Source organism: Struthio camelus, chromosome Z, assembly GCF_040807025.1.
Source record: "Struthio camelus isolate bStrCam1 chromosome Z, bStrCam1.hap1, whole genome shotgun sequence".
Lineage (NCBI taxonomy): Eukaryota > Metazoa > Chordata > Aves > Struthioniformes > Struthionidae > Struthio > Struthio camelus.
The window spans coordinates 8,527,452-8,541,061 of NC_090982.1; the positions used below are offsets into that span (position 1 = coordinate 8,527,452).

The following is a 13,610-nucleotide window of genomic DNA, read 5'->3' on the forward strand; positions in this document are numbered from 1 at the left end:
TCAAATTATACAAAGCGTACAGAAAGACTTCTAGAACCCACCTTTGATATATACAAAATAATTCTTTTAATGATAAAACAGCATAATAATATCAAAAAATATTTAAATGTCATGGTTAAAGGAACCATAACTCTTTTGACAAGGAGTCAGAAATCTGAATTGAGACTTTTGAAATCTGAATTGAGACACTTGAAGTGTTAATAAGTCTGTGCTTAATCATGCTATAAAGTCCAAAAATTTGGTACTAAAGCCAATGCAAATTATAAAATAAGCTCTTCTATCCGAGAAATCTATATTCCTTTCATTCTCCGTGTTATGCGCTCTTTAAAATGTGTTCCTAATAGTGAGATTTGCATCTGCCTGTTACGCTAGTCTTATCATGATATTTCTTTCTTGATTGTTTTGAAGGGTTTTTCAAAATTACTCAGACAGGGATTTATCTTTAATTTTATGAAAAAAAAAAAAAGTCCTATGTATCTTTTTGGGGGAAATCAGTCTTTCTTAGCCTTTCTTCTTTTAGAATAAGTTAATACAAGCTGGATCAAACTTACTGGATGTTTTGCCTATTTTTAAAGCGATATTTTTTGACTTCTGCCTTAAGTAAGAACAGTATGGAGGAAGTCCCTCTCTGAGTTGCTCTTAATTTTGTTTTCTTGTGATCTGATTTGACATTCATGAAAACAATTGGGTATAATAGCTTTTAAAATAGTACTCTTGTGTGTTTAATTACTATTATATTTTACTTTGCAAAAGAGATACGAATTTTTAGGAAAATCTCTAGTCCATTCAAATATTATTAGCCTAACACTTGCGATTTCTACATTATTATAACTCTATTAGATTTTCTGGAATTGTGTTGCCTAAGTTCAAGTCTGTGCATTTTAAGGAATTTGTCATTTCTCTTCTATTTTCTTTGCTTTACTGATTTCTTTCTGCATGAAACTGACTTATTTAATTAATTAATAATCTCATGTTTTATAAATATTGCAGCTTTATTGGAGTCAGGGTCACTTTAGGAGGTCTGAGTCTGTAAACTTTTCGTGCTTATCATCTTTAAATCTGGTTAATATTATAAGTCAACAAGATTCAAACCTGAACAGCTCAGTTTTAGAACTATATTTCTTCTTGGGTAAAATATGTTTTTTAAAGGTTGTTTAGATTAGATTTATAATATTTGCAGATCATTTTCCTTTTAAAATTCTGTATTAACTGCACTCTTCCTTCCAGGCTGTAAGCTAGCAAGCAATGACTTAAAGACTTTGCTGCTGAACTAACTTCACCCTCGAGCAAAATTCCCTGTTTTTTGCTTAACTTCAGTTTTGCAAGTTATGGTTAAAATAACATCTGTTAGAAATTCAAATCATTAATAAAGTGCACTTAAAGTGAATTCTAAAAGGTTATAAACCATCTGAAGAAAACATCTTTAATCCTACATATAGAAGTTAATTGGGAAATAATTGTTTTTATTTTTCAATCAATTTTTTCCCTTTAGGGAAAAATAGGAATATTGCATATTACTTATCTGTTCTGTTTAGTAGAGATAAAATGCAATAGTTGAAAGATATAAGTACCTTTGTTTCTAAGCTCAGAGATGCATGTGTTTGGTCATTAGTGAAATACAGTCAGGGAAAGGTTAATATTTATTTATTTATTTTTTTCTTCAGCTTTATTTCCAAATGAGAAATGCTCAATTTGAAAAATATTTATGAATGTTAAGGCTTTTAAAGTAATGATATTATATCTTAAACAAATCTAATGAACCGCACTTCTTCATTTTGTCTATCTGAAATGTAAAATTACCTATGAACTGAGCTTAAATTTTCCATATTGGAAGCATTTAGATCTTACTTCTGTATATTTGTCTAGCTCTTATGTGTAGAAACAAAGAAAGAGTAATGCGCATGATTTCTGTAAAAATAAGGAATGGAAACAGTATTTGAAAAGCCTAGAGTAAATTTCTATCAATATTTTTGCGTTAATATTGGTAAATGGCATATTGTGATTAAAACAGATCTTTAAGTCCAACGTATTTGTTATAAACTATATTTTAGTATGTAATAGTTTTGCACTAATGAAAAGGCTAGAACTGAAACATATTTTATGAATAATCACACTAAAATATTGATATACATGTTCTTTAGATGACAAATTACACTTAGCTTTGATGGAACAGAATTTGTGTAGTACGCTGCTAGGAAATAATCCTCCAGACTAAAGTACTAAATAACACATAGACTTTGTTTATCTTTTAGTGTAGCTTGATAGTTCATATTTTAGTCCGATTGGTTACCGCTTTACTAGACTAAATTGAAAGTTATTATATATTTCTGTGAGTATCTAGCTCATCAGAATAAAATTTTATTGCAAAGCTTGAAGACGCAATGTCTTTGGCTTGGGTTTTCACTACATGCTCAAACTAAATGCAGACTTTTGGTAAGAACTCAGCCTAGAGCACTTAAATATTCATGTATTATTTTGAAGTAAATACTGAGGATAATTGGCAAAAAATTCAAACAGAAAAAAAAATGTGTAGATCATTCAAGCTGAAATTAAAGGAGAAATCCAGAGAATCAAAACTATTGTGAGTACTGGAGAAAGCTAAGGAAAAAGTTAGCATGCCAAAAAACAACTGAATTTAAATATGGCTTCAACCTAAACTACTTCTGGTTTATTCTGTCATTCTCCTGTTGTGTTAAAGCTGGCATTACTGAAGTGTCCTTTTTACTTTTTGTATATATAAGTAACAGTTATATGTTTCATGTGTGTACACTACCTGTAAGGTCCAGTGACGTTGCATGAAGTATTTCCTTGCATATTTGCAAAATTAGCTATCATAATTACATGAAAAGATTAATAACTTGTCCAAGAATCTCCTTGTGCTCCTCCTGAAAGTCAAATAGGCTACAGTTGAAAGGGGTTGCACCCATAATAGTTCATATATGTACCAGTTATTTTCAATATTATCTAGTTCTCTTTGGTTTACGTACAAGAGTTTCTTCCTTTTTGTATTTGGGAATAAAAAATCCTATTCACTTAAATGCTATAATGTTTTTTAGCATGTGATAAAGAGTGTAATATTCCAGGTTTACAAATGCGTTAAGTAACTATTGCTAATCCAAAGAACTTGGTTTTTTCAATTTATATGAATGACGTTCATGATTATTTTATTTCTTTACAGCTTTCTTTTGTCTCCAAAGTATACATAACTTTATCAAGTGTTAGTTTGTCGTACCGAATTAAAAATACTTTAAGAAATGTTCATTTAACCTGAGGTCACAAGTGCAATGAGTTCTATTATTTCCTATGAATTTTGAAGATCCCAGAATACTGTCTTGTGGCTAGTACTGAAAGAATCTCTTTTTGTTTGAAGAACAAAGTCATTGTTAAACAGACCTGAAGAGTAGTTTCAAAAATGGTGTAAGTTAATATTGTATGTTTAAGATTTTTTTAATAAAGTAACACTGAATTTACTTTTGTTGCTATTTTATATTTGGTATAGCTCCAATGGCTTTTAGACAACTATGAAACGGCAGAAGGAGTGAGTCTCCCAAGAAGTACCCTTTACAACCATTACTTACGACACTGTCAGGAGCACAAGTTGGATCCAGTCAATGCTGCCTCCTTTGGAAAACTTATACGGTCAATCTTCATGGGATTACGGACCAGAAGACTTGGAACTAGGTTTGTGTTAATGAAATCCCAAATTATAATAGAAAATAAGAGTAATAACTGTGAACATGAAACTTGTATGCTATTCTGTAAACAAATAAAAGTAGTATTTAAATAGTACAGTTATTTTTCTGTCAATTATGTGCATTAATGTCAAACACTTATGTTTTCCCATAAGTTATTATATTTTTATTTTTCCTGATCTTCTGTATTTGTGTGTTTAAATGTTGATATATACACTGCAGGTGCTTATAAAGTACAGCTTGCTGTTTGGAAATTGTAAGAATTGTGTTTTCCCCATAACTATAGAAGTTGTATTTATGTGTATTTTATTTTTCTTACTCAAGTGGATTGCAATTGTAAGATGCTGGGAAATATTTGTTCAAGGGAGTGAACTATTCTCCCGAAGCTGGTAGAATTACAACAGGTGTGAAATGGGGGCTAGACCTAATTTTGGAGTGTTGTTTTACAGTCAAGGTAAACTGTAAAGTAAATGTGATGAATCTGCATAAAACTAATGTTGTTGTTCTTTATTTTCCTCTTGTTTTTTCATAAAGGGGGAATTCCAAATATCATTACTATGGGATTCGTGTCAAGCCAGACTCTCCTCTTAATCGACTACAAGAGGACATGCAATATATGGCTATGAGACAACAGCCCATGCAGCAGAAACAGAGGTACAGTGTGAAATAAACACCAGTATTTATTAGGATTTCTGGTTCTTGAAGCCTTACTTTTCCTTACACAGAGAAGTTGGACTTCTAATGCAAATTCTGTTCAGCTTCTCTGCTGTGAGGATTAAAAGTTTGCAGATGTGCAGCTGATATCACTGAAGTCAGCTATCAGTCAACATGCGACAATATGGACCTGGAAATTGTCATAAATTTGCAAAAAGTCTTGAGTTATTTTCCTACAAACTGAAGACAAGGTGTTAGAGCTTGAATTTCACATTTTGTTGTTTGATTACCTTACTTTATCATTTTACATATGAGCTGTTTATAAGAAGGCTCAAGATTAGGTTCAGCTTGGCGTTGGTTTCCTTCTCTTGACGGTGACTAAAGTGACCAGAATAGTTTGTCTGTAACATGATTTAAATATTTTCCCTCAGCATCTGTTGTTGCTAGGGTTCTTACGAAAGTTCAGAAGTATTTCAAAGCAGTTGCACTTGCTGGGAATTCTTGAGAAAAAAATTGTTTTAACTGGAAGTGAATGACCACAAAGGGCTAAGCTGGTGGAGAAGGACTGTGCATATGCATATAGAAAAAAAGACTATTTTGGACAGATGCTTTTAGAAAAAAAATTGAAATAGACAGATTCATTTGGAATTAATTTGTGTTAGAATTAAGTCGCTGGCAACCTGTATCACTCTAAAGAGAAGTATCTAATATGTTTGATTTTCATGAAACATAGCTAGAATGACAGCATATCAAGAAAGACATCTGTAGAACTATTACCAAAAAAAAAAAAATCCAATTAAATGAGCTATTTGAGGGAGAATACTAGGTGTATTTTGTGGGCTCAGACACAATTGTGAAATGCAAACTGCCTTTAACATGCAATGCAGAAATCACTTTAATCTGAAATGATTTTGCTATTGCTGTCAGAAGTAGGAACAGCACTAAACGTATATTCATGATAACATATATGGTCTTAAGTACTTTCTACTAGGCATAACATGGAAGTACGAAATATCTTCTAATATGACTCAGTGCAAGATCGTTTGGTAAAGAAAAGTGACAGATATTTACAAAATCTCTAAGTGAGCTGAATTTACCCACTCAAGCTCGCTCTCTTACAAATTTCATTCAATCACACTTGAAATCATATACGTGCACAAAGATATATGCCACAGTGGTCTGGCCAGAATTGTTTATAAGCAACAGGGAGCATAAGGGATATCAGTAATCAAGTCATCATCGTATCGCCTGTGTTCTTTTTGATTTGTAATGGCAAACTGAATTTGGACTTGCCTTTTGAAACCTTTATGAGTGGATGGTACTTTGGATCTATTTCCTTGTTATTTTATTTAACCTTGCCATATGTCTTAGGCAAAAATGCTTGAATTTCACAGTTATCTTATTTTCCTTATCTGCTTGTATTTTATGGCTCCAGATTGTTCTTCATCTTCTCAGCATTATCTTAAGTCAGTTTGGTTCCTCATCTTTACTTGAATGAAAAACTTTGCAAACTTTTACTGTGTTTATATTAAGCTCTATAAAATTCAAGTGATATCCTTCTTGAGTGAAATATCTTTTGAAAGTTGTAGTATTCTTGTAAGGTCAGTTATTGTTTTCAGTACCTAGTCTTTCAGTAATTAAAAACAATTTTTTTTTTTAGATAAAAAGAGTGAAAAATGGAATAGGGCGTATGATAGTAGAGAGTAAAATGGTGAAATAGATTTAAAAGGGTGAATAATTCTAGAAAATATAAATTTTATCAGTTAGGAAATTGTAGTAATATTTTTTCCATGTACCAAAAATAGGTGGAATTTATCAAACAAACTTTGGAGAGCCTTTTGTCGCCTAAACTGCCCAAACTCCACTTTGTACTATCCATAAAAGACAGCAGATCTGAAATTGTTCACAGCTGTCTGCTTATGTTACATTTGAAGCTCCTGAAAAGGAATTTATCATTTATGCATTTATGCATTTATCATTTATGCATTTATCATTTATGCATTTTGCTGCTGATTTTCTAATGCTGTTGAAACAGGTTAACTCCTGTGACAAGTCACCTATCACAGTGCCAGAATTAAGAATTTTCTCCAGCATAGTTTGAATAAAGCACAGTGATTTGCAAGAAAGAAAGCAGTTGGATAATCCTGGTTCTCAGCACCAAAGGATTAAGTTGGCCTTTATGCTTTTAATTAAATTTTTTTCCATATCCCAGAAGCTCTTAAAGCACAGCTTTTATGCCTCCAAGGCATTTTGGATTATATTTCAAGAGGTGAAAGGCTTGTGAAATAATACATTTTGTAGAAAGTAATGAACTAGTTAAAAGTATTGGTTCAGATTTACAAACATTCCTAGAAAGTGCTCTTCTGCCTGGTATTTGTAATTACAATGATAATGACAAAGAAGTTAAAAATTTTTTCCATATGAAGTGGTTGGACTGCAGATAAGTTTGTCAAGTAACAAGAAGCCCATCCAGGGGAGTTCAGTGCTACCATTTTACCAGAGCTGAAATGTTATCCTTATTGAAGTCAATGAAAGTTTCACTATTGACTTCATCAGGCATACGATTTTACACTGAGTCATTACCAAAAGCGAAAATTTCATGTAAATAGCCTAGAGATTTTGGTAAGCATCTTCTTTGTTCCCAAGCATGAAGATTCCTAAAGTTATAAAACTTCATGTTAATCAGTCCAAAAGTCTTTCTCTTGAAAAGTGTACTTTTTGTATAAATAATGTTATTCTATATTTAAATACATGTCAGGAATGCCCAGAATATTGAATGGATGCTTTTTGTGGGAACTTTCTTTTAAAGCCAAATGTCAGTAAACAGACAACACATTGCTGTTTTATGTTATTGGGAATAGAAGGAGAAAGTGTTCGTAGACAGCTAACTCAACTGCTTCTCCAAGGCAGGTCCACCAGACTGGAATTACTTGTTGCAGAAATTCTGAAATGGAGTTTTACAATCTGCATGACAATTCCAGCGCGAGTGGTAGTTAACACTGGCTGTATTCTGCTTTGGGGTTTCTCTTACCTTTTCTTATTTCGAAAGGGCAAAGCTTCCAGTATATTGTCATTAAGAGCTAGGGCAGAGGAAATTCTCAGTTGCACTGGAAATGACAGGCAGGAACTTCCGTCTGTCGGACTGATTTCTTAGAACACTTGGCCATCAAAACCAACACTTGTGTTTATTTCACATGAAGTTTTATCCATTATGAAAGATTCTGAGACTTGACCAATGAAGAGTTTAGGTCTCTGAGTAGCTTTCTCAGGCCTTTTAAGCTTATGTTACATTTTAAAATTCTTTCAATGTCCTCGTTTTCAGATAGTGGTGATGGTGTTCTTAAGGTAATGAAAACTTATTTTTGAATTACTTAATTCCTGGGAAGACATTTAAAAAGGGAAAGATTTGATTCCTTCAAATCTTATCTCTTATCTTATTTCCTGTCAGCCGTCTTAGGGGTATGCTGTTCCAAAGCTAAATTACACAAGAGGCTGGTAGTGGTGCTGTAATGTTACCTTATGAATTCTGTAATGCGTTATTAATGTTCTACCTTTCCTTGGTTATTCTGTTTCTTATCCTATGTGCAAAATAAATAAACATTTGGAAATTCTTCTGTTATTTTTCTTCTATATAACCTAGCTGAACTTTATTTTGGGATTGAGAAATCAGCCATAACATATTTCATTTATGAAGAAATGAACAGAACGGATAATTTTGTATTTGATATTTTTGTAGATATAAGCCTATGCAGAAAGTGGATGGGGTTGCAGATGGCTTCACAGGAAGCGCTCAACAGACAGGCACATCAGTTGAACAAACTGTAATTGCTCAAAGTCAACATCATCAACAGTTTTTAGGTATGAAAGTCTGTTTTTTACAGCTATATATATAAAAGAATCTGTTATCACCATGAATATCAAGCCACACAAGTACAATAGTTATTTCTAAAGTCATCATGCCCTTTTTAAAATTTTTACTCATAACAGAACAAAAAAATACTTAAACTACATGTTCCGTGTTGTAAGTCTTATGTAATATTTAATACGCATCATGTAAGAATTTAAAAAACGCAAGTTCTATATTTGCATGGTATGTGTAATACTATATAAATTGTAATGAAATTTGCCATGAAAAGTTCTACTGATTTGTAATGGCTTCCCTCCATGTGCATTACAGCATGTTTATATTTTTAAAATGAAAAAAAATAAAGAAAGTGTTGGGGTTTTTTTGCATTGCAGTTGCAGGCTAACCAGCAAGTGGTCTCTTTTGAATGTGTCCTATAGTGTTAGAAAAGGAAAGAGCCAAACAGTTGAAACTAGAGCTCCAAGGTTCATGTTTTAAAATGTCCAAGCTGTGCATTCATAGATCTAGCTAGGCATGTACATTTCTCAGTAGTGGAAACCAATAGTAGTTTAGCTATTTGTTTATGCAAAAATGCTAATTGGTTGCATCATTGCAGTATTTCTAGACTTATTTCCGAGTTTGTATTTTGGGATTTTCAAGCACTGTATCCTTTGGCCTAACTCAGCTATTATTGAAATCACTGGCAACACAGGGGTAGAGTTATAATGTTTTGAATCTTCGTTTGCATGTGCCCACCTCCCCTCCAGCTGATGATGCAGTTTTCCTTCAAACTAGCCTGTCTCTTGGAAACATTTGTGACAAACACTGAAAGTACACATTGGCTTCAGCTGAAAGTCGAGTAAATTTCACATAAAAATATATTGCTGATTCTACTACTAGCATATGTGACTACATAGAAATTCTTCAACTGAGCAAAACAAAAACTATTAAATGATGTTAGTCTTTTATATATCGACATAAATATTTTGCTTCATCCTGTAATATTCTGAAAATGTTTACGCTAGCTTTTTCTATATGGATATAGTACGTATATGACATATTTTTAATGTTACTTGTCAGGAACAATTTAACATTTCCTTTTGCTTGAAAAGTGCTGGCTGCTTTGTTTACAGTTTTAAAATATAACATACAAAAGACTTTTCTATTTGAGCCTTATGACCCTTTTGGAATTCATTTCTTTGTCTCACCCTTAAATGTTTTCTGAATTAAACTGTACTTGGCACCATTCAACATAGCTTTTTTCCATTGTGTTGTCATGGAAACAGATGCATCTCGAGTACTTCCAGAGTTTGGAGAAGTTGAAATATCTTCTTTGCCAGATGGTATTACCTTTGAGGATATCAAATCACTGCAGAGTCTTTATCGAGAGCACTGTGAGGTATTTCCTATAAGCTATTTATTTCTGAAAATGCATGACATCTAATGAGGATCAGTACAACAGAGCAATACAAAATATAGTGCAGACATGGTAGACATATGTGGCCTTCCTTCCCCCAAGATACCTTGCTTATTTCATTGGAATAGCATTAGCAAATGATTTTTCTGGAGGGTCCCCTTACAGGACAAGAAAATAATATGTAATACCTCTGAGAGGGAAATGTAGTTATGTATATGTTTTCAGAATATTAAAGAAAATAGACTGCAGATTGTATATGCAGATCTTTGGTTTGTTAGTAGGAAATGTAGATCAGATTCAATTATCATTTGTGTACATTAAAAATAAAAAAACTTTGTTTTCTTCTGTTAGAGAAACATTGTTTGAGATGTTTAAGCCACATGCCATATTAAATGACATATCTTTAAAAATATTTTTAAAAGTGCTTTCAAACCTGTACTAAAGTATCAAAATGAATAAAATAGCAGGTTTTCTTTATGTTTGCAATAATGATAAATGTTTTGTTTGAGTGAATTCACTTGATATGTTTACATAGGTCATGTTTATTTCTGGGGGCTTCCATGCACTTGCACTTAGCCTTATTACAGTCTCTGTGCATGCTAGTTTATACTTCTGGATCATTCACTGATAACAAAGCAGTTAAAACAGTTATTATTCACTTCAGAAATGTAGCTTGCCTTTGTTCTGCTAAATGATGAATTTAAAGAAAAGTTATAGCTGTAATTGCATTTGGCATTGAGCGTAGCTGGGCAGAAGACTATCTGTGCTTACTTTTTTTTATTTCTTCAGGCGATACTGGATGTGGTAGTAAATCTTCAGTTCAGCCTGATAGAAAAATTGTGGCAAACTTTCTGGCGCTATTCTCCCTCTGCTCCAACTGATGGCACTACCATTACTGAACCAAGGTCAGTAAATGTTTCTCGTCGTTTTCCTGCTTATCATGACAGTATTAAAGGTGCCAAATATAAGAAAATCTTAATTTTCCCTTCAGAGTAATAACTTTTTTTGGTATGCTAATTTTTCAAGTTAAATTTATATTGTCTGGTATTATTGTATAGGCTGGGTGTCTAAATATAGTCTTGGACTGTATGTGTCTTCCATTTTTTTTCCTTTGTTTGGACAACTGAAGTCAAGGTAACTTTTCACAGTATTCTACCCAGTTCGTTTAAGCCAAAGGGATCATTCTTATTATACCTTTGCATAATTTATGGGCTGAAGAACTGTGGAAGCTTTTTTCTTAATTTTTCTTTTAATTTTTTTTAAATTTTCTTTCTTGTCTTTAATTTTCTTAATTTTCTTAATCATGTGACCAAGGTGTAAATAAATTCTGTTGACTGTAATTGAGACACCTATAATTTTTGTATTAACTAATAATCCACAATGCCCGTTGTTCTTTTTTATTTGAATATAACTGTATTTTCATTTATTGATTTGCTTCATTTGTTCACACCAGCAATCTGAGTGAAATAGAAAGTCGACTTCCAAAAGCAAAGCTGATTACTCTGTGCAAAAATGAGTCTATTCTGAAGTGGATGTGTAACTGTGACCATGTGATGTACCAGGCTTTGGTGGAGATTCTCATTCCCGACGTCCTTAGACCTATTCCTAGTAAGTTGAACACAGAAAATGCTTTGTAAGTTTGTGTGTGTCTGTGCGTAGTGGTAGTGGTGGTGGTGGTCATGGGTCTTACAGAAAAGTTTTAGGAATGATTTTGAAGGATATGGATGTGTTGTGTATCATTTTTCTTTAATTCTATTGGGTAGGAAGTTGTACTGACAGCAGACATACTCCTTGCATTTTAAGAAAAAGAACTGAAGTTTTTATTGCATTAGGAAGACCTTCTGCAGTTTTAAGGATACATTTTCTCATGAAAGGTGCTTCTGTCTCTGCATGTTACATGTTTTTATTATTTTGAAGATAAAAAAATGCTCCTTTTATGCTGGTTCGAGGGTGTCTGATAAACACACTGGAGTCCTGAGCCAAAGTGCACAGATGCCAGTCAGTCTTTCTACTAACTTCGGTGGTTTTTATTTTAAACATTATATAGTAATCTCTAATCAGTCAGAAAAAGTGTGTCTGTGCTTTGTGATTTAATTTTCTGGACAGAGGTTCTTTTGTTCCTTATTAGTGGCTACTGAAATCAATTTTAATGCCTATTAAACCACTACAGAATTAACTCAAACATTTTTAGTCCAATTTATTGTCCTGATCTGCTCTTCTTTCTAACATATATCCTGCAAGAGAGAGTCAGCAACTAACTGTAGTATTATGTCCATTCAACCATTAGCAGGAGTACAACTTTCAGTGCTGATTTTATTGGAATCCTTTATTGGTCAAGCAGTGTATTCTTATGGCTGGTTTTGGTAGGAAGTGAGTTTACGTAAGGGAGGCTGAACTCCTTTCTGAAGCACTTATTGTGTCATATAAATTGTACTAAATGTTACAAAGAGATTATTTGTTAGCAATCCAGTATATTCCTTGTAACTCTTAAGTATTATATCCTTTCCATGAACCAAACAATGGTCGTATTATAAAATTGAATTGGTATTTTTAAAAGATAGGCCCTCATGTACCCTTGCATCTAAGAAAGTTATGTTTTCGTGGTATGAGCACACCTCCTGCTATATACACTCCAGCTGCCGTAAGAAGTTCGAAGAACATTTGCAGGTACTGCCTCGTAGAAAAGTTTTAGTCAGCTTCCCTTGTCAATGAAACAAATTTAGGTTTCACATAAACAGTAGATTATGTATGATACAAATAAATGTTGGAACTGGAAGTATGGAAAATTCCAGTGTCAGCCATTTACAGAAACAGTTTTACCTTTTTTTTGGCAGCAAAGAATAAGATCTTAGTTAGAGACAGACATAATTAATCTTTTTATCTATGTAGCAGAACAAAGGAAAAATTTATTTCTCAAATACTTGTAATAATTGGCAACCATTACTTGTATACATTAGTTTGGCATTGGTTTATGTTTCATTGTTTATTTTTGTATCTAAAGAAAATGCAGATAGGTAGAATATTAGTTTTAGATGAATGTAGTCTATCTCAAACAAATAAAAAAAATAACAAAACCTACAAATTTAATTACAATATTTAATATGTTGAATTGAAATTCTCTCTTCCAACTATATGCCATATTTTATGATGAAAAAGGTGGAGCAGCCATTAAATTAAATATTTATATGTTTATTAAATGTTTATATCAGCATAATGATTTTTCATCAAACTTACTTTTCCCCTTGCCTTTCCCTTGCTTCTCTTACTCAGCCTAATAGTCTCTGAAGAAATTTTTGTAGGGTAACTCTTGTGACATCTTCCTGCCTTTATCTTATAAGATGCATTGAACAGTGCTAATGCAAAGTTTTAAAAAAGAGTGCCATGTCACTGAATATCAGTATCTACATACATTAGGTCCTTTTCACACTATTTATTTTTTGCTAGAATTGACAAAATATTTATTGATAGTGTAACAAATTAGCAGTCATACTTGAATAATTGATATAGACTGTATTTGATGTTCCTGTTCTTGGGGATGGTTATCAGATTTCTTGATGAAAAAACATCTTCTGAAGGACAAATTCTTCCCAACAGACTTCATCTCTTTTGTGAACAAGCGGATGGTCTCCTGCTTACAGGTCCTTCTGTTGAGCTGCCTTTGGAAGATAGCTAATGTACTTGCTTCTTTTTATCTTTAGGCCCAGCTACTAACAAGCTTTTTCTAGCCAGCCAGCTTTCTGTACCATCTTACAATGATGTTACATACAAGTTTTCTCTCTTTCCTGTCAAATATTATTAGTATTTTAACTCCTGTGTTTGAATTAGAATATCTCCACCCATTACAAGAAGTCAAAAGAAAGGTTCGAGGTTGTGTTTGATGGTTGACTATGCCAAGAGCGGAGCTGGGTGAAGTAGAAAAATTCATTATCTTCTGTGGGAAAATGTCAGTTCACAGGAAAGCTTGGACTCTGTGGAGAGAAGGGGACTATAAATGCCCCATCAA

The 13,610-nt window shown here is 32.9% G+C and overlaps 1 protein-coding gene across 5 annotated transcripts in view; it reads left to right on the forward strand.

Annotated features, from left to right (window-relative positions):
- The window catches only part of RFX3 (regulatory factor X3), a 128,038-nt gene that overhangs the window by 98,177 nt on the left and 16,251 nt on the right, over positions 1 to 13,610 (forward strand). For all 5 annotated transcript variants that reach the window (XM_068928964.1, XM_068928966.1, XM_068928969.1 and 2 more), the window contains 6 exons: positions 3,500 to 3,681; positions 4,227 to 4,346; positions 8,083 to 8,204; positions 9,477 to 9,589; positions 10,397 to 10,512; positions 11,061 to 11,215. In XM_068928964.1, coding sequence (XP_068785065.1) covers positions 3,500 to 3,681; positions 4,227 to 4,346; positions 8,083 to 8,204; positions 9,477 to 9,589; positions 10,397 to 10,512; positions 11,061 to 11,215 — 808 coding nt within the window. The remainder of the gene's footprint in view (positions 1 to 3,499; positions 3,682 to 4,226; positions 4,347 to 8,082; positions 8,205 to 9,476; positions 9,590 to 10,396; positions 10,513 to 11,060; positions 11,216 to 13,610) is intronic.